Source organism: Kryptolebias marmoratus, linkage group LG22, assembly GCF_001649575.2.
Source record: "Kryptolebias marmoratus isolate JLee-2015 linkage group LG22, ASM164957v2, whole genome shotgun sequence".
NCBI classification, from domain to species: domain Eukaryota; kingdom Metazoa; phylum Chordata; class Actinopteri; order Cyprinodontiformes; family Rivulidae; genus Kryptolebias; species Kryptolebias marmoratus.
Genome location: NC_051451.1, coordinates 14,456,230 through 14,482,760, shown reverse-complemented (window position 1 = coordinate 14,482,760; position 26,531 = coordinate 14,456,230). Strand labels below are relative to the sequence as shown.

At 39.6% G+C, this 26,531-nt stretch overlaps 2 protein-coding genes across 2 annotated transcripts in view; one reads left to right on the top strand and one right to left on the bottom strand.

Moving 5' to 3' along the window:
• The first annotated feature begins 119 nt into the window (after positions 1–119).
• hhat (hedgehog acyltransferase) lies at positions 120–14,510 on the top strand. The gene is made up of 12 exons (XM_017428951.3): positions 120–1,065; positions 1,820–1,970; positions 2,053–2,117; positions 2,303–2,416; positions 2,503–2,697; positions 3,217–3,429; positions 3,784–3,961; positions 4,639–4,789; positions 6,328–6,363; positions 9,686–9,887; positions 10,341–10,485; positions 13,624–14,510. Exons 2-12 carry the CDS (start codon positions 1,850–1,852, stop codon positions 13,707–13,709), a joined length of 1,506 nt encoding a protein of 501 aa, XP_017284440.1. The 5' UTR covers positions 120–1,065; positions 1,820–1,849; the 3' UTR covers positions 13,710–14,510.
• A 2,371-nt stretch (positions 14,511–16,881) lies between these two features.
• The window catches only part of kcnh1a (potassium voltage-gated channel, subfamily H (eag-related), member 1a), a 58,692-nt gene continuing 49,042 nt past the window's right edge, over positions 16,882–26,531 (bottom strand). Inside the window, exon 12 of the mRNA XM_017432972.3 lies at positions 16,882–22,085. Within this exon, the coding sequence (XP_017288461.1) occupies positions 21,216–22,085 (870 nt within the window). The 3' untranslated portion in view covers positions 16,882–21,215. The remainder of the gene's footprint in view (positions 22,086–26,531) is intronic.

Sequence of the window (26,531 nt, the reverse complement as noted above, 5' to 3'; positions counted from 1 at the left end):
TCTTACATTTAACCAACCAACCAGAATCAAGTTTGTCTTAAAACCTGCAGAACAATTCATCATGCGTTTCCATTATAGGTAAGTTGCAATTACCATGTTACATCAGCAGGTGGCAGAGTTGGGTCATTTAGTAAAATTGTAACCTAAACATCTTAAAATGTGAGGCTGAGATGGACTGACAATCAATTCAAGGTGTACCATACTATTTGTATGCGGAAATTTGAGACAAATTTAAGCCTAAACAATAATAAATAGATGATAAAATGAGTTATGAATTTCTTTTTATTGTACTTGAATCAAATGTAGTAACTAAACTAAAAAAAACACAAATGAAATGTTACCTGAAGCATAAAGACACAAGTTGGAAACACTTTATGGATAACCATTAAGATTTGTTTGAGGTAATAAGCTACATTCTCAGACAGTGCTGTAGAAAAGAAATACTACAGGAACCGAAATGTCATGGAGTAAGTAAGTATGAAAATATACAATTTAAAGCTTAGCATCACTTAAAAAAGAACATTGCTAATATTGTCCTATGAGAATAGAGTGGCTAGTTGCAAGTCATGACTTTGTATTCCTTATTTTTTACTTAAAAGAGTTGTTTATTGCCTTAAAATTGTATCTGTAAAATCTCTTAAATTTACAACAAATAAATAAACATACAAAGGTGGAGGGGGGAAGGATAGAGCACAACTGACTGGCCATCTAAAGTTAAGTTTGCAAACTTTACTAATTCACTTAGATTTGGAATATTATTTAATATTTATTTTGCAGTCAAGGCATTTGTAATTGATGGCTTATTGATGATTTTGATCGATGACAAGAAGCAATGAGACAAACAGGTGAAATCCAGTTTTACAGTGTAGCTGTTTTGATGCAGCATTTGTTTGGTCATTCCACTCCCATCCAGTTGGGGGCGCTCATCCTCCTCAAAGTTATTTGACACGTTGAAACAAGTTAAAAACACAGAAGAAGACGTGATGTTTGAATGGTAGCAGGCTCTGTGTGGTGGCAGCACATCAATTAAAAGCTATTTAATGGACAGCAGCCTGGTGTTTTAAGGTAACTTTAATATTTTTTTTACATCATTAAATAGCTAAGCTAACAGCTAAGTGTCGTTTAGGATGACTTCCGTTTCTTAGCAGAACAGTCAAATCAGCACGAAAGGTTTCTCACTTCAGTCACTCGAGATATTTCACAGAAAAGCCTATTTATCATTTATTAATTAAGATCTTCAACGCGGATATTTATAATATTTTAGCATTTGAAGCCCATAGTGAAAAATACACAGCATCACTCTGTAAGGTCTCCTCTCTTCAAGTTTTTATCTTTTAGTGAGCAGAATGTTTTAGGGAAAAGTAGAAGACTAGAGGGCAGAAAAATTCAAGATGACTTTGTGAATTTCATTTATTCTTGGTAAAGCCTTTGTTCTCCTATTGATTATTATTATACAGTAATTATAATACATTCATGCTTGAGGGCTTAGAATAGTTTTTAAAAGGTAGCTGTGACTTGAACACTTTTTTACAAGTTTCAAACCATCAGAGTAATGTCTTCAAGCTAGCAGGTGATAAATTGAAATTTGGTTTTTGATGCAGAGATTTTGAGCTGTGCATGATATTAGCCAGAGATTATAAACAAGGTTTCAAGGTTACCTTTCTTTATACCAAACAACGCATGTTAGACTTTTAAGGAAATAAATCAAATCAACTGTAAGAATGTTTCATTGTGGTTGTTGCAGAATGTGCATAAAGGATCTAAGCGCCATTTATGTTTCTTGGTAAGAAATGTTTTGATCAGACTGTGTCTGTTTTAGAAACATTATAGCAGAGAGTGGAGCCTCCTGATGACCTCTGATTCAGAGCCACGCTCGTCTCCTCTGCCATGGACAGAAGTGCTTCTGTACTGGCTGCTGTCCTTTGGTTCTCATCTCTACTCTTTTTATAAGCTGCACAAATTCTCCAAAGGTAAATAAAAAAAAACCCCAACTACATCCATTTGATGAAATGATGAAGAATAATGACTCACTTGTTGTCTGTCATACCTCAGAGCATGAAGTGGGATTAGAGAGAGAATTCCTCTTGGAAAGGGGCGTTTTTAAAGGTTTTAAAAGGGTGAGTTCACAGCTGGTTTCTCTAACTTTAAGCTCAGTCTGAATCAACTTTGTGATGCATCTCGCCAATTGTTCATTTTAAGTTAATAGAATACAGCCCTGTCCAAAGTTGGGTTGTTAAAAAAAGCATATTTTTGTAGCGTAAAACCTACAAGTTTCATGTTAGTTTTTGTTTGTTTTTCTAAGGATCCATCAGACTTCGAGTGGAGTTTCTGGACTGAATGGGCTAAAAAGTCCTTACTTTGGACTCTGATTGGTCATGGCATATTATCAAGATTAACCACCATCTTTTACCCCAAGGTAAGAAAAAGAAGAAGATGCTACTGGACAGATAAGTCAAACCTGCATCTTTATGCGTTTGTTCTAACACATTGTTTGCCCAACAGCTCAGGGTGCCTGCACTTACACTATATGGCTTCCTAGCAGCCAGCAGCATGTTGGGGATTAAAGGTGTGAGTGTGATGCTTGTACATCTGGGCGTTTCCTTCTCGGTGGCCCAGCTGCAAAAGCCTGCTCTGTCGTGGATTGTTAACCTTTTGCTGCTCTCCACACTTCACATCCAGTCACTTCAAGAAATTCAGGTGGGTCGTGGCAACGGGACTGTACTTTTTAATGCAAGATGTCTTTGTCTTATAAGTAAATAAATTAATTTTTATTTAAGTGAAAATTCTTTACTGTTTCAGCTTTTTGATCGCCACTAAATGTTATACTGGCAAAGACCACAAGAGGGCAGTAGATACTAAGGAGATGTTGAGTCTAAAGGTCTCTCTTTGTTATTACAAATTCACAACACTGGATAAATGTTAAATGAGTTTACTGGAAGCATATTGATCAAGTAGGTTGTTGACAGCATTTAATATGACTTTATTTTTGCCCACCTTTCCTCTTACCTACATACACACAGCAGATTCCTATGTTCAGCATCACTTCAAAAGCAACGAGACTTGCAGTGATTTCTGTTTTTCTCGGTTATGTAAACTTGTCAATTTTTCTAGTCCGTAAGCACATACAGAATAAATTTAGCGTTGTACTGTCACCGGCAATTCTGAAATTCTGTATAAAAACGTGCTAAGAATATTCGCCCTAACTGTATTACCCAGAGAGGCTGGTATAGCACAGAGGAGGAGTACTACCTGCTCCTCTTCAGCGTTGCTGTGTGTGGCCTGCGATTCATCAGCTTCAGCCTGGAGCACTGCTGGAGCCCTTTAGATCGGAGAAGAGTCGTGGAGCTCTTTTGGCTGTTTTCGTACACCTTCTATCATCCCTTTTTCTACAATGGACCCATTATCACCTTCAAAGCCTACACGGAGCAGGTAAGAGTAAAATTGCCTCTTCTGGTTTTGCTTTGAAGGCTGAAAGCTGATTGCTGCACCTCACCACAGCTCTTTATAAGCATGTAAACAGCATATCAGTTGTGGTTTATTAAAAATATATATGATACTAGCTTGAATTTTAGCATTAGTTTAGATTTGTAACGCCTTGAGCTACTTCTTGTTTTTTTATATTTGAGTCGAGTTGTTTTTTTTTAAGTCACTTCTGCATTATTAATACCTGTTTAGTTTCTTTGAAGTGTATTTGTAAATCTTTATATTCTTTTTAAAAGCCTGAACCTTTGTTAACCATGTAACCTGCACTCAGACTAACGTGCTGCCTTGCTCAACGTACAGATGCGAAGGTCTCCTGAAGAGGGAAACCAAAATGAATCTGCTCTTAGCGCCTTGTTGCTCGGATCGGGACGTATTTTGCTCTGGTGGTGTCTGGCAGAATATATGATCCACGTCATGTACATGCACTCCATCCAGTCTAATGAGACTTACATAGAAATACTCCCTCCGTGGGCCTTGGGTAAGTCTTTACCAACATTTATTTATTTATTTTTGCCACTTCACACATGGTAAACCTTATTTTGAAACGATACTCTCAGGTGTCTCGGTATCTTTTGATGATTCGAACGATTTATCAGCTTTCCGCAGAGGCTCCGGGCTAAACCTGATATGACTTATATCACTGAAAAAAATCACAAAACGGCCACACTAAATCCTCTGGGAGTATCAGCCCAAAATGATGCTGATCGTGGGTATATCATTGATCTTAAATTAGCCTGTTATCATCCCTTTTATATATTTGTAAGGCACGTGAGAGGAAGTAAGTTTAGGGGTACTCTGCACGCATGGTGGTGAATTTTTAAATGCACCTTTGGGATTTAACTGAGCCAATCCCCCAGGCATTGTTTTTAAACTCATTTGTCCTCTGTGTCCCCTAGTTGTCAGAAGCAGGAAGAGAAATGTCTTGAGATAATAGCAACACTGATTCATAATCATTAGTTCTGCAGCTTCTTAATTACAGCATTGAATTTACGCTGACCCATGTTCTTAGAAGTTCAAAGGACGGCTAATAATCTTTGTCTCCTGCTTGTGTGATTTCTGGCTATGGGAATGAAATCGATAGAATATGCTGAGATTCTTTTAATTGTTTTAATAACAGTCATTACTTTCATCAGCCTGCTTTCTCCTTTGTCGCAGGCGGTCTCGCTCTGGCCCTTGTTCAGTTCTTCTATGTGAAGTACCTGGTCCTGTTCGGACTTCCGTGCACGCTTGCTGCTTTGGACGGACTGGTTCCCCCGAAGCTTCCTCGTTGCGTCAGCATCATGTACAGTTTCACGGGGATGTGGCGGTAAGACTACATAATGTTCCGACAGTGACGCATGGTATTTTATTGTCTGGCAAAACCCCCCGCATCCCTGGTATCCTTGAGGAAAATGTGGCATTAATGTAAAACGTTTTAAGTGCTCACTGTGCCTCGGCAATCAGATCCAACCTGGCCTCAGAAAATTGTCTCATCTTAAGTCATTACCAGCAACAAAACAATAGGTCACCTCAAGATCAGGAGCGTTATATCTGTCTCTCTGCGTCACGCTGAAACGCTTTGTTTACCGTGACCGATTCACTATTTTCTGGATAAAACTTTCTCCTTTTTTGCCCCCCCTTGAAGTAAAAACATGATTGCTGCAGGCTTTGTGGAGCAAAATGATGATAAAACACAAATCTCATAAGTTTTGAATGGGGAAACATTTTACTAAGTCCAAAGTTGTAAAGCAAGATGTTTCCTTTTCATGGATTTCTAATAAAATCCTAATTAAATTTCAATTTATTTTTTTTGTTTTAAAAAGCCAAGTTTGTTTGATGCTGTTCTTTCAACAGAAAAGATGGCATCTGTAAAAATGATGCCTAATTTATGCTGAAGGGGTCACAATTGCTCAAGTTATTAGAGACACAATGTGCCGACTTCTTACACAGCATTAAAACACATTTCTCTGGATATAATCGCTCAAAAACGACTACATTTTAGATGCAATGTAAAATATTTGAGGCATGGTTGCACTTGTGTTTACCAAATATTACTAACAGCCTACAATAATATAATACCCTATCCAAGTCTACCTCCTCCTAATTAATATAAATATCAATCATTAAGTGGAATCCTTTCTAAAACATTTAAACTTTATGTAGATATATGATATTTCAGCTTAATGTGCCTGATAATGGACTGTTAGGTCAGTGTATGAGCTACAGTTTACCTGAACAAGCATGCAGCTAAACTTTAGTCTAGTTTTTAGATTAGAATCATCTTGGGAACTGAAAAACAAAACACCAAGAAAAATCTAATAGACCTGTTGGGTTTTAGCAGCTTTCAGGAGAATCTCATTAGGTGGTGTCGCTTTCTTTCAGCGCACACATTCACGTTTCAGAATGTAATTAACAGTGAGAAGCGCTCCCTTAATTTAGAGCTCATAAAAATGAAAATGGAAGGGCAGCGTGTTTGGGTTCGCATCATGATAAAATGCCCCCTTTTTTTTTTTTTTTTTTTTTTTTTTTTTTTTTTTTTTTTTTTTTCTTACTGCAGACCAACCAATGTGCTGACACCGGTGCACTCGGCTCCGGCTCGCTTTTTGCTGAGCTGGTCGATGTTGACAACATCGATAGAATGCATAAAGCTGTTCGCTGACATCATTGACGAAACTGTTCGAGTTTATAGACTCTGCCAGATTTAATCTTTGTAATGACAAAGAGGGAGCACGCAGACACACATGCATCATGCAGCAGACCCAGACCCGGTCTCACTTTATGTGAAGCCCAGTGTTCAGGTGTTTCTTACTCAGTGCTTTATTATTATGCAAATTTGTCACTGAGATATCCATTTTTCTCTCTCAGGCACTTTGATGAGGGGCTGTATCGATGGCTCATCAGGTAAGAGGCTCTTCATGAGCGGTGGACTCACTAATTCAGATGTTAATGCTTGTTAAAAAAGTGAAATGTTATCTAAATCGAGTAATAGCTCTAAAATCAGCATATCAGTCTGTTTTTATTGCTTTATTGTAACACTTTTGCTTCATATCTGGTGCCTAATGAACACTTAAAAAGCTCGTTTTCTGTGGGACACTGACGTGGCATCTAAATAACCTAAAAAAAAACTTTAAAAATCTGCTATTCTCTTGTTGCTTGCTCACACGTTTCATCACAATGGACAGGGATGCTGCATTTGCACGCAGGCTTTCTCATGCTTATGAGGCTGCATGGTGCTGGTGAATAATCCTACTGTTGCATTACGGTTCCCGCGCCGCGAAGAGATGCCTCCTCGTTTAATATGTGCACACGTAATTGGAGGATTATGTGTTTTCTCACTTGCACTCTGGACAGCGCGTTATTAGTCGGCTTTTCCTTTAATGATGCACACTCGGCTGAGTGCAGCCTGTTGGGAGTTTATGGTCTGCTTGTTAGACGCACATTGCTACTTTGAAGCAACTCCACATCTGCATGGTTGTTGGAGAACACACGCAGAAACTCTTCTTTGTCCTGTTTATTGTTTGCTAATTTGTGTTGCCAGTGAGTGATGTTCGTCATGTTTTTCGACAGCTGCAGTTGTAGACAAAAATCTGCTTTTCAGATGTAATAAAAGGAACTCACTATTACAGTGGCATCAATTCAGTCATAAAAGATCTATCACTTTAAATTGCAAATGGATGTTTCCATTTTAATTCTGCTTAATAGCATCACTTGCAATTATCCTTCTGCAAATGCAAGATGATACCCATGACACAATACCCCGACTGTTCCTTCCCTCTAAAGTGCTTTTAAAGATGTTATAATGCGGTTCCGAAATCCAGCTGATATTGTCTGAAGAGGGCTGGATGAGAGTGTAGGTGTTAAATGATGTGCTCTACATGACTCACTGACACCTCGTCTCCCTGGGCAGCTAAGAGGCTCGTTCGTTGCCATTCCGTTACGCTTTTCCCTGCTCGTGTGCCGCAGTGTTTTCTCGGGTTCAATGTTTCACTCGCATTCAGTTAACAGCCGGCGAAGAAAGCTCTTACCAGTGGGGATTGATTGAGTTATTGATGCTGCAGAAGGGGACCTTTTTAGTCCCATATCCTGACAAATATTACTTGTAAATGTTTCTATGGGAGGAAAGGGTGGGTTGGGTGGATGGTTGTCTTTGATTCGGGTTATATTTTAGACACAGGAATCATTTACTTATTCATTGTCTTTACCTGCTGTATCCCATTCAGTGTTGCAGGGGGCTTGCAGTAAATCCTGTCATACTCGCAAACACTCAAAAACATGAAAAGGTGTGTGTTGACTTAAATGAATCAAGTCGACACTCAAATAATAAAACTTCATAAATTAAAGAAAGTCATTGGCTAACATTTTTTCAGACAGCTAAACTCCTAATGTTGGCTTCACTTCTTCACTGATATTAGGTTGGTTGACCTAATTCTATGTTTCTCGTTGAAGGAACAAATAGATTTTTGCTCTGCTTAATCACTTCATTATTATTTCAGCATATGAACACTGTACTGCTTCATACAAGGTACTTTTTGTTTGTTTTATTGAACTGTTTGACTCATGTAGAGCGAGTCCAGATAAGTCTGACCACATTTTAAATAAAAACGTTTACAAGGTTAAAGACCTACTATTCCTTAAAGGAACGCATATCAGAGTTTTAGAGTAAAATCATCTTTTGTTAAGAATTAAAATAATTTTGGCCACCCTATATAAAGTCTCACTCAATATAGTAAGATCTCACATGATCTGTTGTTGTTGTTGTTGTGTGTTTTGGGGATGACGCTCAGCTACTACCACATCAGATTTTAGCTCAGCGTCTGTAAAGTTAGCTGGGGTGGCCATCTTGAACATCAGTTGTAGGCGTGCGTCGAGTGATTACTTTCACGAGATATTTTGCTAACTTTTTGGACAAACCCGCACAAGGACACGGGCAAAAGCATTACCTTCTGCCTTCTGGCGAAGGGCAATTAAAAACGACTTCTGCCGAGAAAAATTAGTTTGACCAACCCAATTAAAATGAATCAGACACAGCCATGGTGGGAAAAAAAAAAATTGAAATCATCCATAAAACATTATGTTGGCCCAGTGCAGATATACAAAGTTACTACAGCATAATTGCTTCTTCATGAAACTTTAGAGGCAAATCACAGATCTCACTGGTATATTGTATTGGTTTATTTTATTTTACACTATGTAAAGCACATCAGCCTGCAGCCGTATGGAAAGCAATTAGTTGTTACATTAGGTCTGGTTATTCAGGTGCTCGTGTGTACTATAAACCCGATATATTTTAAATGCCATCTGTTTACGATTGTTTTATATCTAAACCTTATTAGGCTGATGAGTAGCTGCACATCATGTTCAGCTATTCAGCTTTCTTTGGCTCTGACGCTCTCCATCTGTTTTTGAACCCACTTTGATTCTGCAGTTTGGCCGAGCTGGCCACTCTATTTAAGGCTCAGAAAACGCTGGCTCATCTTTCACAAACATTGATTAGCCACGGGGAGGCTGAGATAATTAGTTTCCAGCTCCGCGGCGCTGCACACAATGTGATGTTTGTTGAGTGTGTTGCGCCGGTGTAACACGTTTCGGGCGCCCGGCGGTACCTGAGGGGCACGCCGAGGCTCTCGCAGTATCCCGCAGCCGTTCGTTAGTGATTGCTGTTACATTATTCACAGCGCGCGGGCTATCCCACGAGAATACGGCTGCTATTTTTATACCACGTACAATGCTGCCTCATGCATGAATTATGCTGTTCAATTTTTAAATGTTCAATGTATTATCACACCATAAATACTCCCATTTCGTCCGCGTGACCTGTTTGTTGCACAGAATGACAGAGTCGGAGCGTAACCGAGCAAAATAACAGCACAGTCAGCTGAAGTGGAAGGAGAAAAAAAAAACAAAAGATATTAAAATGTGTTAAGGCTTTGGTGTGAATTTTCATATTCATTAACTCTGTTTTCCAGCGTTGTTAACAACTTGGCAGGACTGATGCTCCCCAGAGTGCGTCTATTCTTGCGGTGGATGTCAGAGCTGCGTTTTTATGTATTTCGTAAAGAGAAATCAATGAAAAGTGACACAATAATTTCTGCGTCAGGTTTTTTCTGTAGTTCATCAGTGCATTGTAGGGTCATGTTTAGCTGTGTTTTGTTTTTACATCTGCACTATTCACGGTATTTCCTGTTGTGTTGATTTTTTTTTTTTGTTGTTGTTGATGTTTCAGATACATCTACGTCCCACTGGGTGGATCACGGCACGGCCCTCTTTGCAAAGTGTTATCCACCGGCCTCGCCTTCGGATTCGTCTGCTTCTGGCACGGCGGCCACGACTACTTGCGGTACTGGGCTGTGATGAACTGGGCCGGAGTTCTGGTGGAAAACGGCCTGTCGTCTCTCTTCGCCACATCCCGTGTTCGCGCCGTAATTGTAAGTGTTTTTGAAATTAAGGCACTTAACTCCAACAGTGTAGAACCACCAGGCTCAAGGAGATTACAATTCCCCAGTCATTTAGGATGTGAGGGAATCATGGTCTTTCTTGGAGCCAGATATAAGTAATGTGAGTTGTGTAATCGGATTTAATAAGAGGTTGTGCGCTGATTAGCTACACAAAGTACAGACAGCAGACAAACCCATTGGGTCCCTTCTAATCGGCATGTGCAGTAAATGCTTAACATTAATGCGAGGAGTTAACAACGGTTTCTTTGGCTTCTTCCTTTGGGAGGTTTGCTCATTCTCAAAATAGTCCTAAAGTCTGATGGCATACTGTGTAATGCTCCTAGTTTATGGCCACATATTCATTAGTTTCAGCGTCTGTGTACTTTCTGGGCTTGACAAAGACAATTCCTCGTAGTTTTGCTTATTCATTTCCTCATTTCCCAGGAGCAGAATTTCTCCGCGGCAATGCAAAGGCGCTGCATCGCCCTCCTCTCTGCCTTCTCGACTGCTATGCTCATCCTGTCTAATCTGGTGTTCCTCGGGGGTATACATGTTGGCAGAATCTTCTGGAAGCGCGTCTTTGTTCAAGGTAAAACTGCCCTTCACAGGAATTGTACCTGTTTTTTTTATGTTTTTCTTTTTTTTTTTAGGATTGTTTCAGCCAGCATTTAAGTTTTTAAACGTGGATTATTTGTAACGGGTCAGTTTGAGGCAGTGTTTAACTACATTTAAAGTAATAATAAGAGGGATCAGCTCCAATCTACATGTGAATAAAGTCCCACTTATCATATAATAAATGATTTAAAATGCCGCCGTTCAGTCGGTCTAATATTAGCGTCCGCGCAGATGCACAAAATAGCAGGAGGTTATTTTGTGCATCTGCATGGATAAGTAAGACCTGAAACAATTAAGACCATGAATGTTGGAGAGGCACATCTGCTTCATGTTTGTGCCAATCCCTGTTTGGCTCCCTGTTGCTTTATTTGGCTCATTTGGTACCTAAAGCAAGATGGCAGGCGCTCCTGCAGCCTGTCCACTTATGATAAGCAGTCTGATCTGCTCTCACTGTTGGGCTGGGAGCAACTTCGTTTGGATTTTCCTCTTCTGCCTGCAAAATAAAATTAATAGGAATAATAATTCAATAGAAGGGTGCACTTAAATGATCTCGCTGGTGTATTCATGCTCTGTAGGGTTGAATTTAACATTTTATACTGTAATTTAGACTTTAAAATATCAATCTAAATTGTGTATCGTGATTAAAGCCCCATATATAGAGATATTAAATGAATGCCATATCACCCAGTTCTAATTGAACTGAGAGTTTATTCATTTTAAAACTGCAATTTTAAAAACGGGTAAGAAATATTCAGTCAGTTTTATTTAATTTAATTTAACGAACCGTGAGTCCAGCATACTGATCAAAACTGTTTACCATGATTATTTCTTGACTCTATGCGTTCCTGAAATGTTCTGAAAACACTAATGTGAGTTCAAATAAAATAAAAACCAAAACTACTGAGAAGCCCGTGTTTACTGCGTGTTCCTTCTAAAGCCAGCTTGAGATCCAACCAATAATAAATTACAGTACAAACACTAATATTTGCTCAATTTAAGCAGGCTTTGTTGACTTCTTGTCATTATTGCTATGCCATGTACAGTAGACACAAAAGATTTAGCAAACATCTCCGTATTTGTACACCAGCTCTTAATTTCCACTTTTCTCTGATGCGATCAGATAATATCAAGTTCTGGCTTCAAGTCGTGGAGGAAGTGCGAACATGCTAATTCAACCACCATGGGAAAAAAAAAAAATTGCAGAGTTCCAAAAAAGGTCATAATCCAGCCATCAGTTAAGCTGTATTCTGTGACAGTAAAAAAAAAAAATTTTTTTAAATGGCTGTAAGCCTGGAGGGTTGCCAGGAAATGATGCATAACATTATGCTTCTTCTCGCTGCCCTGACCTCTTTTAAACACTCTGTTTCTCTGGACTNGGGGTGGGGGGGGGAGGAATAACCCTAGAATTAAGACTAGGATGCTTGGAAATACCAATTCTCTTATGAATTATTCAGAGCAAGCACTGGAAATTAAACTGGGAGTCTCATATTTATATATTTCTTTTTGCTTTTTATGGTGATTCACGCAGACTATGTAAACACTGGAATAGGCCGCGCCGCTTCATGATGCAGACTTCAAATGATCTGAAACAGATGATTTACCAAACTGCTTTATAAGCTCGCTGCTTCGCTAATTGCTTGTGTTTTTTTTTTTCCTGCTTTAAATGTAATGGATCTGCCAGAATTGCCTTCGGCCGCTTCACAACAGCCCACCGAAGGGAAGCGGTGTCATTAACATGGGATCAATGCTTTTAAATCAGCTTGACTTGGATTTTCACTTGTTCTGGCAGTGGTGTAATTGCTCTCTGACCTCTCCGGTGAAGTCTGTAATTTCCTAATCACAGTGTGTGTCTGAAGTCGTATATGTTGCCTGTCTCCTTGAGTTCATTGCGTGCGCACGCGGTCGGTACCTGCTCCTGAAACCCCCCCCCCCGAGCAAAGTGACACTAAAGACACATCTCTGCATTAATGAGAGTTGTTACTTGTCGTCCAGAGGCCAAAAGAAATATGAAATTGCACGGCAGTCCAGCCAGAAGTTATTTTGACAGTTCTGTGCAAACCTCGTGGAAAAGACAGGCTGTATGATTCATTCTCTGGGTATTGTGAGAATCTGCGCATAATTTACTGGTAATCCATCAAGTAGTGTTCACATAATAAAGTCTGCAGCGGTGTGATGCATCAGCAGACTGACAGACTAACACTAGCAGCAAAAAGTCACTCGTCTTCTTCCTTTTTTCTGTTTATTAACATGGCAGCGTATGTGGGCTCATATTTAGAGAGCGCCCCAGGTCTTAATGCATTAACAATTAGCTCTTCACTGTTAGCCTTAATCAGCAAAAGTAAAAGTTGGATGAGTGGTTTGCAGAGTGAATTTCACACAGAGTGATAATGAAATGTTCATCCTTGCAAAGACAAAAACACTGGGAAGTCTTGACACAACAGCTGGTTTTTGCTCACGATGCATGCAGAGATGTTGGCTAAAAGGCTCTGAATGATGACTACGAGTGTCAGAAATTCACAATTTGAAGACGTTTTTAAACTTAAGCACTTCAAATTGTGACTTACTACAAGCGTCTACTCGAAGCATGTAGATGTATATAAAACGTACACCAAAAAGTACCACAAATGTGTCATTTCAAGACTTTTCCAGGGGATCTACCTCACCTGCAGAGAGGGGGGAAAAAAAAAAAGGATAATTCAGTCATGCACAAAGCGTCCCGTGTGTACGTGAAACAAATTTTGACATGAATAGAGAAGAATAGACTATTGAAAGGCATTGTGGGTGCAGGTGCAGGTTACCGAGATAATTTGGAGGCAAGCCACTTTGAGAGGAGGCGCAGACGGCTGTCCCTACCTGCCCGCTCTCGACCCCTGAAGTAGTAGCTTTAAATAGAAAAACAAAAGCCTGGATCTAAAAAAAAAAAAAGAAACGAACAGATCTGACTGTAGCAGCTCATTTGAAGCTATAATAAATTTAATTTATTGGTTTCACTTAGGATAAAAAGTAATAAAATCACTGTGCATTATGGTTTTATTTTTTATTCATATACTTTGTAGGATGTTTCAACAAGTGAAGTAAATAAGCGTATTGATATATTTGTTTTTCTTCTCAGGTTGGTCCACCATCGCCCCACCGATGCTCGCTTTCCTCTACTGCTTTGCTCAGGTTGGACTTGAGTGGACTTCTCACCCGCCGTGAGTCACCTTGACTCTGCGCCGAGGTGAGAATCCCCGCTACCGGACACCCGGACCAACCTGCTGACTCCAGTGCCTCGTCCTCACCAGCCGGAGCCTCCGCGGCCAACCTGGCCTCCAGCCGAAGCTCGGCCGCTCCCCACAACCCGCAGGAGCCGTGAGCCCGAAACCTCAAGGAGGACGTGCTCCTGTACTTTCCAGGAAAAGAAAATCTGAGAGCTGCCGCGTTTCATTTTATAGCAGCGTTGAGTAAGCAACGTTGAATTACCTTTATTCTAAGAAACGGTAAAAGAAAGTGTGGGCCCCGGGTCTGTCTTGGTTATATGACTGTGATAAAAAATAATTGCTTAATGGTGCAGTAAACTAGAGAAATTTTATTTACTGCCCTCTTTTTAGCTGTCCACCAAAGCTGTTCCACATTGAGGCAGACTGTAGATGTAGGACAGAACAGCAGAAGTTACAAATTTCATTAGATTTAGCAGAACTACAAAAATAACAGCACATGATTTGAAGTAAAAAAACCTGAAACTTATGGAAAAACTGTATTGATCATATTTGTGTGCCTGTATTTACCAGCATAAAGAAAGAAAGAAATCAGAAAAATAAAACATTTCATCAGCTCGTCTTTAAAAGGTTTTATTTATAGATTTCCGTTTGATTTATGGAAAAGAATTGCAATAGTAAGCTGCCGTCGCTGTGAAGGATGTCAAAGTATGGCATGAAAAATCAGTGGCATTCTGAATTTTCACATCTGCGTCTTCAATAAAGATAAAAAAAAAGGGAATAATTTAATTTTTCCCTTCAAGTACTCGTGTGGTTGTTCTCTGCTCCTGTAATGGTTGAACAGTGGTTAGTTTCCAGGCTCAGTTTTAATCCCACAGTCTAAAAACGTGCGCGTTAGGTTCATTGTCAAGCTGCTCTTAAACTGATCTTAGAATTTTTGTTTTACCTTTTGGCGGTGGGTGATAATAATCATTAGCTGCAGCCTCGGGTTGTTGCTGGATTTTGACGAGTTTAACAACTTCTAACAAGCTTATATTGCTAAATAACTTTCGTTTATTTTCCCCGTGTCGAGTTTGACTTGAAATTATTTGCAGCTTTCTTGTAGAGAGCGGTAGGAACCAGCTTCATTAGTCATCCTTGTTTTGTTTTTTTCTGCTTTCCTGAGTGGAGTGCATGTGGCAAGTACATTCTGATCCTGGTGTTATTTTTAAGTGCAAAAAAAATAAATAAATAAAAAAAAAGCTTTGAGAGGATTAGGTTAGGAATTAGTGAGTTTCTGTGTCAGAAGTGTTCCCTAAATTCATCACCGACATGTTCAGCGTCTGTCATTTCGTGCTATAACGAGGTACTCTGTCCGCGAGCAATTAAACAACGCTGAATTTCCAAATGTGTTGTTTCTGCTGAGCCGAGCCTCCTTCCATTAGCTGATGTCTTTCCTCGGGATCTGTGACAGTAAGTTGGATCAGCGTGGGTGGGGTTGGGGGGGGTCAACGAGGAATCCTCTTAAATGAGCACAAAACTGTGAGGTTTATCTGACATAAGAAGATCAGCTGGAGAATATACCTGCTTGGGTCACAGCTGCTTAGAGACGAGTCCTCGCTGTACCACAAGAAGAGGAGCACAAAAAAAAAAAACACGACCGAAATGACACGCGTGGCACGATTCACTCCTCAGGGACGAGAGGCAGGGTGCAGTATGTATAAAATATTTATTCTGAAGAGCACAATATGCCACATTTCATAACAAAGAGTTCCCATTGTGCTTGAAATAGTACATTTCTCACCACAGGACTTGTGAACATACAGGCATGTGCATAATACAAACATCATATTTATACCTTTCTCTTTGTAAAGAATCTTTACGTTGCAGTGGAACTTGTGCATATGTACGTATCGGCTTCTGCGAGTAGAGCTTCCTTAGGCAGCTTTTTCACAGCTGACCACAAAAATAGATCTTTGTTCAAATCATTTCAGAGGACCAATAATAGTTTGGATATTGGAAGCTGCTTTTTCTTTCTGCAGGCTGGAGAGAAGGGCGGGGGGTAAAGGAGTTCAGGGGGAATAATATGAAGGCACAAGTTTGCATGCTTCTGAGTCTCAATCAAAGATAATGACTTCAATAATGGGATTGTTGATGAGTTGAGTTAGTGCAGTAGCTTAAGGTTTTAAACACTTTAGTTTCATTTAGAAACAAAGCGCAGAGCTACATATTGCTTTCAACTATCTGTATTTTAGAGTGCATTTTAGCCCACTTTAGCTCATTTGTGGTCTTGAAACACAAGCGTGCGATGATTCAAACGTTTGGGGAGCTTTAAAACTGACACAATCAGATATAGTTTCAAGCTGATTTTACTATAAAACAATGGGATCTTTTGGGGTAGTTTAGAACCGAAGAAAACTGAAAACGTTGCGAATTTACTTCGAGTAAAACAATACAGCATATCAAAACACAAGAGGACAAACTAGAGAGTCTCGGGTTGTCTCGTTCAAAATAATAGTTTGGGTTATATTTTACAAATCTTAAATACTCCATTCATTTGTGTCACTGGTGAAATAAAACAGCTGCGTATTCAAATCATCACAAGTAAGTTCAAAGGTCGCAATTTACAGTTTTCAAAGTGCAACAAAACATCTGCTGCAAACAGAAATATGCTTTTTGTTCAACAGAGAAGAGGGGAGAAAAAGATACCACCTCGTTAAGATATAAGCATTATAAATTGAAATTAAAAAAAGTCAGTGCAGGTGTTTTGTTTTCATTGAGTTCGGTGCGACATTCAAATATGTTCGGTTTTCGCCGTCGTAAAACACGACTTGAGGTCTTGTTTCAACAATCTACACAAGTCAAAGTCCAGCTAACTTTTAAACACGTCTCAGTAAAAGTAGTACACACAAAAATACTGACTTATTAATTTGAAAAAATAAATGTCTCTTCCAGTCGGATGAGAAGACGACACTTGTGTAGATTTTATTGATTTAATGCTGGATGTTCAATGACAGGCAGTGTGTGTGTGTGGGGGGGGGGTTATTCAAGGGTTACCTTTCAGAGTGTTGCATAGTGAATTCTTAGTATTTCTTGGTAGCAAGAGTTTGGTTCTCAAGGCTCGTTGAACAAATAGAAAACAAAAAATCATGTGGATAAAACTTTGTAGAGAGGCCAAACATCTACCATTATTCTGGGAAAAAAATTACAAAGCAATCAAAGATTGAAGAACCGCTGATACTGCAGGTGATGATTTTTAATTGATGTAAATCCTTTTGGAGAGATTTGATCAGACAGAAATTTGCTCAATGGGCTGACTGGAGGGACATCAACTTCACGATAATCTTCTTAACAGGTGAAAACAACTAGTGAAAAAGTTGTTTTTGATTCTAATTTGTCTGTACCCTTTCGTCAACTAAAACCTGAAAACCTTTGTCGGCAGCAAGTCACATCAGCTCTCTGTCCACTGACCCAAAACTGAAACACACAAAGAAGATAATACTGTACCTACAATGAAACATGGATCATTTCTGGGGCTACTTCGCCACATCTGAAATCACAAATGAAATCTCAAGATTATCAAGGCATTCTGCAGAAAAATGTGCTGCTCAGTGTCAGAAAGCTTGGTCTTAGTTTCAGGCCATGGGTCCTCCAACAGGATAATGACCCAAAGCAAACAGCTAAAAACACCCAAGAATAGCCAAGAACAAAACATTGGATTATTCTGAAGTGGAGCTCTGAGCTCTGATCTAAATCCTGTCGAACATCCGTGGAAGGAGCTGAAACCTGCAGCCTGGAGAAGGAAACCTTCAAACCTAAAAATAAAATATAAAATATAAAATACCTGTGGACAGGTGCAGATCTCTCAGAGAGAATTACGGAAATCCCTTGATTGACTCAAACGGTTGTGCAACAAAATATTAAGTTAAGGTTACCATCCTTTTTGTCAAACACAGTTTCATTAGTTTTTTATTCTGGAAGTGACTGATTTTCATTAGTTCATTTTTAATAAAATGTTTTCCCATTAAAATTTTTGTCAGTTTCAAGTTATATGTTTTGTTTCTTTTCTTTCTTTCATGAAGGGTACAAACAAATTTCACCACGTCTGTACGTGTTAAATCATAACTGGATGTTTTTCAGTAGAAGTGAGGCTATGTTGTGTCTGATGTATCTGTCACTTAATATACTTCATTTCCCTCTGCTGCTGTGGAATCTCTCTGCTCACAATCAATAAAATGATTGCCATAATCACACTTAAAACTATCTTCCTCTCACTCAAAAAATTAAAAAATGGCTATGTAGCCAAACAGAGTTGCTTTTACCCAGATGTGTGTGGATCATTTGCAAAAAGCTGAGCTCACATTTCTGTCGCTCTGCAGTTGGGGCTCAGGCAGGCAGCTCGTTTACATGAAAGGCCCAGATTTCTGCAGTCTGTGTCAGAAAAGAAATCACTGTGGTATTAATGTTCTCATATTCCTCCATGACATGCTCACAAAAAGTCTAAAATAGACCCTGAAAATTGGTTTTAAAACCTAACGTGCTGCTGATGGTCTTCTTTTAAAGCTGCAGGTGCTGGGCTCTGCTGACTGAAGCCCAGGAGCCTCGTAAGAGCCTCGAAACCACCAAAACAGCTCAGTTTATTAAGAGAATATTTTTGTTTTGTATTGTTTTGGGGGTATTTTTGTTCATCTGCAAAGCAAAACTATAACACTTGGGTTTTTAAAGACTGTTCTGTGCCTGTTAGGTTTCTTTGTAATAAGCAAAACAGTAAATGTTTCACTGAGATGGAAATAAAAATAAGAATTGCAATAAGCAATTGCAAAAAATTGCAGATAAATGAAATATGTTAATTTAAAATAACTTTGTAGTCTGAAACTTTCAATACATTTAAGACAAAGTACTGATTTTGTTGCTTGGGTCAAGTTGTTCTTAGCCATTATGTAATCTTTTCATTCTTTTCATCACCAAAGTGTCTAAACTCCTCAGTTCTCCCCCCCCCCTTCTTCTTTCAAATCATGCGAGCAGCATCTTTATAAATTATCTGTGGTTTGAGAGGCCACAGCGAGCAGATTTTCTATCCTGATATTAAAACTCTGATGAAAGCCGACCCAGAAAGAACCACAAACACTGGCTGCAAACCAGACAAGTTCTCACTTCAGTGATGGCGTGCCCGTTTATTTATGCGAGCTGAATTTTTAATGGAAGTGGAGGCGAAGAAACCTCAGCATGTTTTTCCACTCAGCTGTGTCCATTTTAGCTTTTGTCTGGGTGAAAACGAAAAGCTTGCAGGCAACGTAAATTATCCACACAAAGAATAAATATGATCGGGCAATGTTTCTACTCTAGCTGTTGTTGCATAAAATTATACTTTTACTACGTGTTGAAGACCAGTTTAACTAAAGACCTAATTTAACAAATGTAATTCTAAAACCACATCAGAGTTCTTGTCCACAATCCATTTGTAGTCATTTGTTTTGGTTAAAATCAAAATTTAGTAACTTAAACTCCAAATACCCTTTATGGTGTAAGAAGTGGTATAAAAACTTAGTTTGTAGATGCAGACAGTTTGTTTACATGTGAAACCAGTTGCTTGTTAATGCTGTCTGGTGTTAAAACGGATAGTTAGATAAAAGCAACAAATAATGTTTCTAGATGTAAATTCTACTTTTTATTATATTATAGGCATCTAAAAAAACTGTTAAACATTGTGTTTCAGTCACTAAATGTAGTGATGCTTGTAGGTTCACTATAAAATAATCATATTAATAATAAACTTAGTAATAAACATTCAGTTTCACGTAGTTTTGCAGAGTGAAATAAAAGTTGTTGTATTTAATGGTGCAACAAGGTCTTAGTTCATGCTAATAACTGGGATTCTGTGATATATACATGATTTTTTAAGCATTAATATAAATATGTAAGTAAATGTATTGTAAACATGCAAAATCAGGCTTGTTATTGTCTGCCATTATCTTTTTTTTTTTTGTCCATTATTAATATCCACCTGTTTTATTTGCAGTTTATTCGTCAGATTAGCTGCATTTTATCTTGCTGATGTTTGCCTAAAATTCTAAAATTTAGCCTAGCTTCTTATTATAAAGGTAGTACTACTTTTCAAACCAGTTTATTTAATGACTCGTCGCTTTTTCTAAACGGTTACATGTAACAGAAACAGTAGGCCCATGTTGCGTGAATGTACTGGATATCTGTAAATGTTTGGCCAGTCATACAAAAGCAGGAGTTCAGAAAGGGGGCAGCAGCTCATTTCAGAGAAAAAAAAAAGAACTATGGCGCTGCGTAAAAAAAAAAATCACAAGGTAAACAAGGGTTACTTTCTAAAACCGTGAATCATGCAAAACCATTCAGTTGGCGTTCCAGAATAAAAGCTGAGCGAACATGAAAAGACAACCATTCAATCATGCGTGGTGACAGCTGGTTTAAATCGTTTTTTAAAAATGGGTGAGGGACATTTAAAAACAAAAGGTATTCCTTTACCCAGATGCAGATGACTCACTTGTCTTAATTTGTTGTTGTGAAATACAAATATATATATTTTTATGCTAATGAGCATTCCTTGCTGTGTTCATGAGACTTCCAAAGGAAGGTGCAAAGCAGAGCTATATTCAGTACCATCTTTTGCATAATCAAATTCCCAAAGCTAAAATAGCATAACTTCCATACAATACCGTATGATGTATGTGGTGATTGTGTTCGCAGATGAAATTAAGAAATTTTAGACTTCAGAAAAGATGGATACCTTCCTCGCTGCTGCCTCACTAGTTAGCATTTAAATTCATTTTCCATCGAGCACATCTATTAGCGGTTTATGGTAATTACATTGTAAGCTCCACTCAAACATGTTTTTGGAAATCAGATTGCCTGGCCAGAGTTATCTGTTGTATAATTCATAATGATCCCGGCAGATTTGAATAAGAGATGGGTCTGAGGAAATGACTCTGAGACAGTTTTAACATCTGCAAAGTCTGTATTTTCTCCACTGTCAGTGTGAAATGATGCAAATGACTCGCTGTGCGGCCTCAATTCATCAAATGCACCCCATCTGCAATAAGAAGTACACATCTATTTTATATGACATGCAAAGAATCTCATACGAATGATTCAATAATAAACCAGTGGGTCATGCTGCCTCCATTGGGGCCTCACAACAGATATGATTCTGCAGTAAGCTCCACTGTTGAGATAAAATCAAACAGAGCAAAATATTTTTCCAACATAGCGCAGTGGAAAAATAAATTATGTACAAACCTAAATCTGTCTATTATTATGTAACCTTCAAGTGTACAGTGCTACAACGCCATAATCTTGGCTCTGACCTTGAACTGTCCACGGTTCCACATTAACCAGCAGCAGGCACACCGTATTGTAAAGGCCGGTGGAGCTTACGGACCACACTGATGCCTGACATAGATGGTGTGACTCGTGCAGCCTCAGCTATCCGAGCAATCTCAGCATTACTGGATTCCAGCTGAGTTCAGGGATCACCGTTACCTGATGATGCTTCTATTCTTCAAGAAAAAATGTCCTCCTTGTCCAGTTCTGGCGACCCAGGCCTAGAAATGTCAAACAGAGGCTGTGGAGAGCCGGTGCTCGATTTCCTGCTTTTGAGGAGTTTAAGTGCTTCTGCAAGTTGTGCCTCGAGGCTGGACATTCGGACGTTCAGGTTCTTAAGGTCGTCCTTCAGCTCCAGTTTGAGCTCCTGAAGGGATGCCTGAAGTGTTTGCTCTGGGATGGGGTAAAAGGCATGCCTGGTTTCCGGAGGCTGGGCAGGACTGCGGTCCTGAGGAGTCATGCGGAACTCACCCACTTTGTCAAGGCGTAGGTCACTTTTGGTGATGCCGCTGTCACATGAGTCCGTCTTCTTTAGAGACATATGTGACTCGTGCACTGTGGTCCGCTCAGGTAAAGTCTCCATGGACTCCGCTTTGGACACTTTGTTCCAGTTGTCAGCTTTAGCCATCGACTCCTTGAAGCGACCCCAGCCTTTGACTTTGACCGGCTCAGCAGGCCGACACCCTGCCAAAGAAATGGGTGATGGCACCTGCAGCTTTGCTGTATCTGAGGGAGGGATGTTGGGGGGTGTTGAAGGTGAAGCAACTGAGGAAGAAGGTGTTGCCGGGCTTTCTGTTACGGTGACAATGCTGGTAGTTGCAATGGCTGCCTTAGCCATCGGGATCTCCACATAGATCGGGCCCTTCTCCACATCTTGATCGTCAGGGTCTGGTTTCTCGACCGCCATGCGGGCTTCCTTCTGCTGTCTGAACCGTTGGAAGAGTTTCCGGACTGGGTGATCTGGGGGCAAGTTCAAAGGGGCTTCGTTTTTACGCCGTTGTCGCTCCTCTTCCTCACGTTTGACATCACTAATCTTCCGGAAGACAATCTACAAAGGAATTTAAAGTTTTCATGATTAGGATAACAACCATCAAACAGTATCGGTATTTGACAGCACACAAGAAAAATGGTACTTAAAGACCTCTTCTCAAAGTCAATTTACTCTCCTAAAGGATGATTTTTTTTCAAGTGGAGTTGTGTGAAGTATATAGGAGCTGTGCACGCATTGCAGACACCTAGGACTGTATTACATGGACTGTGAACGGTGTTGTAATACAAATGCTCTTCTGCAAATAACCATCTGATGCAAAAGCAAAGTAATGCACAATTCTACAATATAGTTCCCTTAAACCACTAAGAGGCTAGCTGCTGTTTACTGCAAATAAAACACTGATTACTTACTTATATGTTCTCTATACAAAACCACTTAAAATAAACTGAACTATTTCTTTAAACTGAGCTAAAGTAGTTTGAAGGTCTATCCTTCTTACTAACATTTGTGTGAGGAAGACTGTCAAGATTTCAAAATGTGTGTTCCCTGCAAATGCCACATGTAAAAAGGCTATTCCCCTAACACACACTGAAAGTTCATATCAAGCCTCTGGCTTCAGTGGTTGAAGACACACAATTTGCTTCCCACCCAGCTGCTGCTAATGGGTAGTTTCAGTTTAGAGCAAAACACGTTAGAAACACATCAATATTTTGTTGAGGATTTTGACCTATTCTCAAGAAAAGTTGCGGAAAAATAGTGTTATTTTTAGACATGACTGATAACTTAGGATCTTGGAAATGGTTAAGTCAGCATTTGTTTATTGGCTTATTAGAGCTTTCAAGTTTAACCATCCTTAATGACTACACCAGAGGTCCCCAATCCTGGTCCTGGAGGGCCACTGTCCTGCATGTTTTAGGTGTTTCTCTGCTGTGACACACCTGATTTGAATGATTGAATGATTAACAGGTTTCTACCAAACTTGAAGACCTGCTGAAATGCAGGGAAACAACTAAAACCTGCAGGATAGTGGTCCTCCAGGACCAGGATTGAGGACCCCTGGACCACACAATGTGGTACAAATGCTGCAAAATGATACAAAAAGTCTTATAGATTATTGAAGCCCGAGTCTCCATGTGAAAAAAGGCACTTTCATGTGAGAAAATCAAAGCACTAATGAATGTACAGCTGAAAGTGAAAAGCTTGTCATGTGGAGTTGGAATAATCAGAATGGTTGATACGAAATTCCTTCCTGCCAGGCATGACAATGGCATGCTGAACACAGAGGCATCCATCCTTTGCAAAAAAAAAAAAAAGGCTGTTCTTCTTTTTGTCTCTTAGCTACAGTATTGTTTTATCTTGGACCTCTGCGATGTATATTGACTGCTGAAAATTCAATCTCACAGGCCCTATATGAGAGCCGTGCCTAGCTTGATCCATTTCTAGATTTCCCTGCTGTATAATTCTAGGAAATATGGGACATTGGTAAATAATGACTTTAATCCAGCAGAAGACATTGCTTCTTTATATGCAGACAGTTCAGTATTGCACATACTCTCCTGGGCAGGCTGACCGTATGAATGAGGTAGTGATTGGTGGCTACACTTGTCTGGTTGGTCACAGCTGTTCAGTCGTGACAGAAGGACATGAGAGTGCCTTTAATACGTGGTGATGGTTTAATTAAATTGTGTTTTCAGGAAAAGTTTAGCTGTCAACCAGTAAGCAAATTGGAAGAGTTGTTATAGAAGGTGTTCCACACATACAGCGAAACGTCTCCACAGGGTACAGTAAGTACTTGTACTCTGCTAAGAAAGGTGAGGTCTGAAAAAGTACTTGTTGCTCATAGCATCATGTCATAATCTTAAAAACGGAGTCGTCTTTGTGCAATGGTTTGCTCTGTGCTATGAACAGAAAGTAACAGATCTTAATTCACACTTAATACTGCATACACTTAAATCTTTTTCTTTCTTTTTGTTGTTTTCTTTGGAGGAGAGGAGATCTACCTAAATGTAAGAAAATGTACCGTGTGTTTGAAGGAAGCACTTCTGTTTCATATCCACTGGTCTGCTTCTCACCCCAGTTAAGTTAAATATGCCTTGTTTTGATCTTTAATACAGCAGCAATGTATGATTTTCTGTGGGAAGATCGAGCCGTGTAGTTATGGTCCTCTCCGAGCCACCAGCTAATTATTCCTCTTCTGTCTCAGAGTTTCATCCTCACAAGCTGTTTGTTCTGAAAGCCTTCGACAGCAGTGTGCGCTTGCGAGTCTCTTCGTGTTGAGGCAAGCACGGTTCTTTGTTAACCTCCACGTGATCGTATTTCAAACGATTTTCCACAGGCGGAAGAATTAAACCAGAATCTATATTGATCCGATTTTTTTCGAAGTTGGAGCAGAAACGCTTCACATAACTTTCAGTGTTTTGGGCTGGCTTTGTGCTCGGTCAGCTGCAGCAACCTGGGGTTTCCTGAGGCTGCACAGCACAGCTGCTGAAATGCAAAATTGAATCACAGAATCAGCTAGTTAAAAACGTGACGTGTTTTACTGATTCAAATGGTAACCGCCCAAAAAGAAATTTCCAAACCTGAGCAAGGGGAAAGGCTTCTACTCTATAAGCATCTGTCTCATTCAGCTCAATAAAAGAGCCTCAACTGCTGCGTTGCTGCTCTCTTTCTACTTTGTTTCTTTGTATTTGAACGCCTGCTTCTAAACTCTCCACTGTCTCCTCTCTGTTCAGTCCCACTTTGTGTCCTCCCGGCTCGAGCAGAGCTGCCACTCGGGAACTTCTTTCTTTCTTTTTTTTTTTTTTCCTCACAACAGATGCAAAGCTGTTAGTCTGGAACAGAGTGCATTTCTGTGACACACACACGACTACACGAGGAAAAACAAGAAAGACATCAGGTTGGATCTAGCACAGCGTTAATCAGCTGAAAGAGAGGTCTTTCTTTGTTATGGGACTCCCCCCCTCCAACAAATTGCGCACCATATTTTTCTCTTCTGCTGAGAGAGCGTCTGCCTTGTCAGGAAAGCAGCCGGGTCTCCTTTAAGCTGCAGAGAGGTGGGAGTGAAATGAAGGCGAGTTGCAGAGAGGAGAACTCCCAGAATACTAGATGAGGCAAAAGTGAGGAGGGGACATCTAAGCCAAGCTATGATGCAACGACATTGTTTTCTTTGTTAAGATGAGTACAGAAAAGTTTGAAAGAGCTGAACTGATTAATGAAAGATTAAGATTTATTTTTGTTGTTGTTTTTACATTATTGACACACTATGCAGCTTTGTTCCGTATTATTAAATCACTGCTTCTTTTCCTCAGCTCTGACTCTTTCCTGTCTGCACCTGTGGCTGCCCAAGTAAAACGGACGGTCTTTGTTGTATTTTTAGTCCCTCATGAGGTACACCCACTAAAACTGTAAGCCAAGAGAAAGAACACCAACTGTGCTGGAGGTGGAGAGACCAGATTATACTCACACACATCTCCGACTATTTAAGCTAAATGCCCAAGTGAAATTATGTTGTTTCCTTTATAAATTCATGCTATTGATTAATTTATAGTATTTAGTTCATTATTCAGGCCTAATGGTGTCTGTTTTGCTAAAAACAGTTTCAGCCTTAGCCTACATGCCACAACACATTCTGCCTTTTAAAGGTTATATGATGTTCAGATTTTACTTGATTAAAATTGTAATTTAGTGCCATTATTTTGAAAGCTGCAGTTTGTGTTACTGTAAACTGTGTTAAGTCAACATGAGTGGAAATGTTTTCTCTATCATGATGGAAAGAAGCCAAAATGTGCTGCATGCAGAGTAACACCGACTCTCTCTCTTCGAGGTCAGCATTAAAGTCAGGTTGACTTCATCCAAACTTTTCTGACTTCTATGGCTGTTTATTTTCCGTTGCCATATTTGCCTTTAGCTGCCAAGAAATGCATCCCCCACACATACACACACATACACACACACACACACACACACACACACACACACACACGTTAAGGTGTTTTTCTGTTTACAGCTGCTGCAGTACATTTTTTGCAAACTATTTCTACACATTTTGTGCTACTTTAACCATTCTTATACCAAAACATTTGGCCCGATTGGGTACAGTGTGATATAGCTTTCAGCATTTGCATGTTTTATATTTTTTTGTTTTATTTAACTTTATTTTCAAAAAACGTCTGCATAAAAAAAAACCAAAATCAGTAAGATCTCTTCAGTTCTCTCAAAACTATTGTTCTCTTAAATCTACTTCAGAGAACAATAGTTTTGAGAGAACTCTTTTTTTGTCTCCTTATGCTTCTTTTAGTTTTTAGCTACTGTCTTGCTAAAGACCCCTTATGATGAATATAAATATTGGACACAGTGTTCCCTCGCCCGGACGCGGGTCACCGGGGCCCCACTCTGGAGCCAGGCCTGGAGGTGGGGCATGGAGCCCGGCCGGGCACAGCCCGAAGAGGATATGTGGGTCCCCCTTCCCATGGGCTCACCACCTATGGGAGGGGCCAAAGGGGT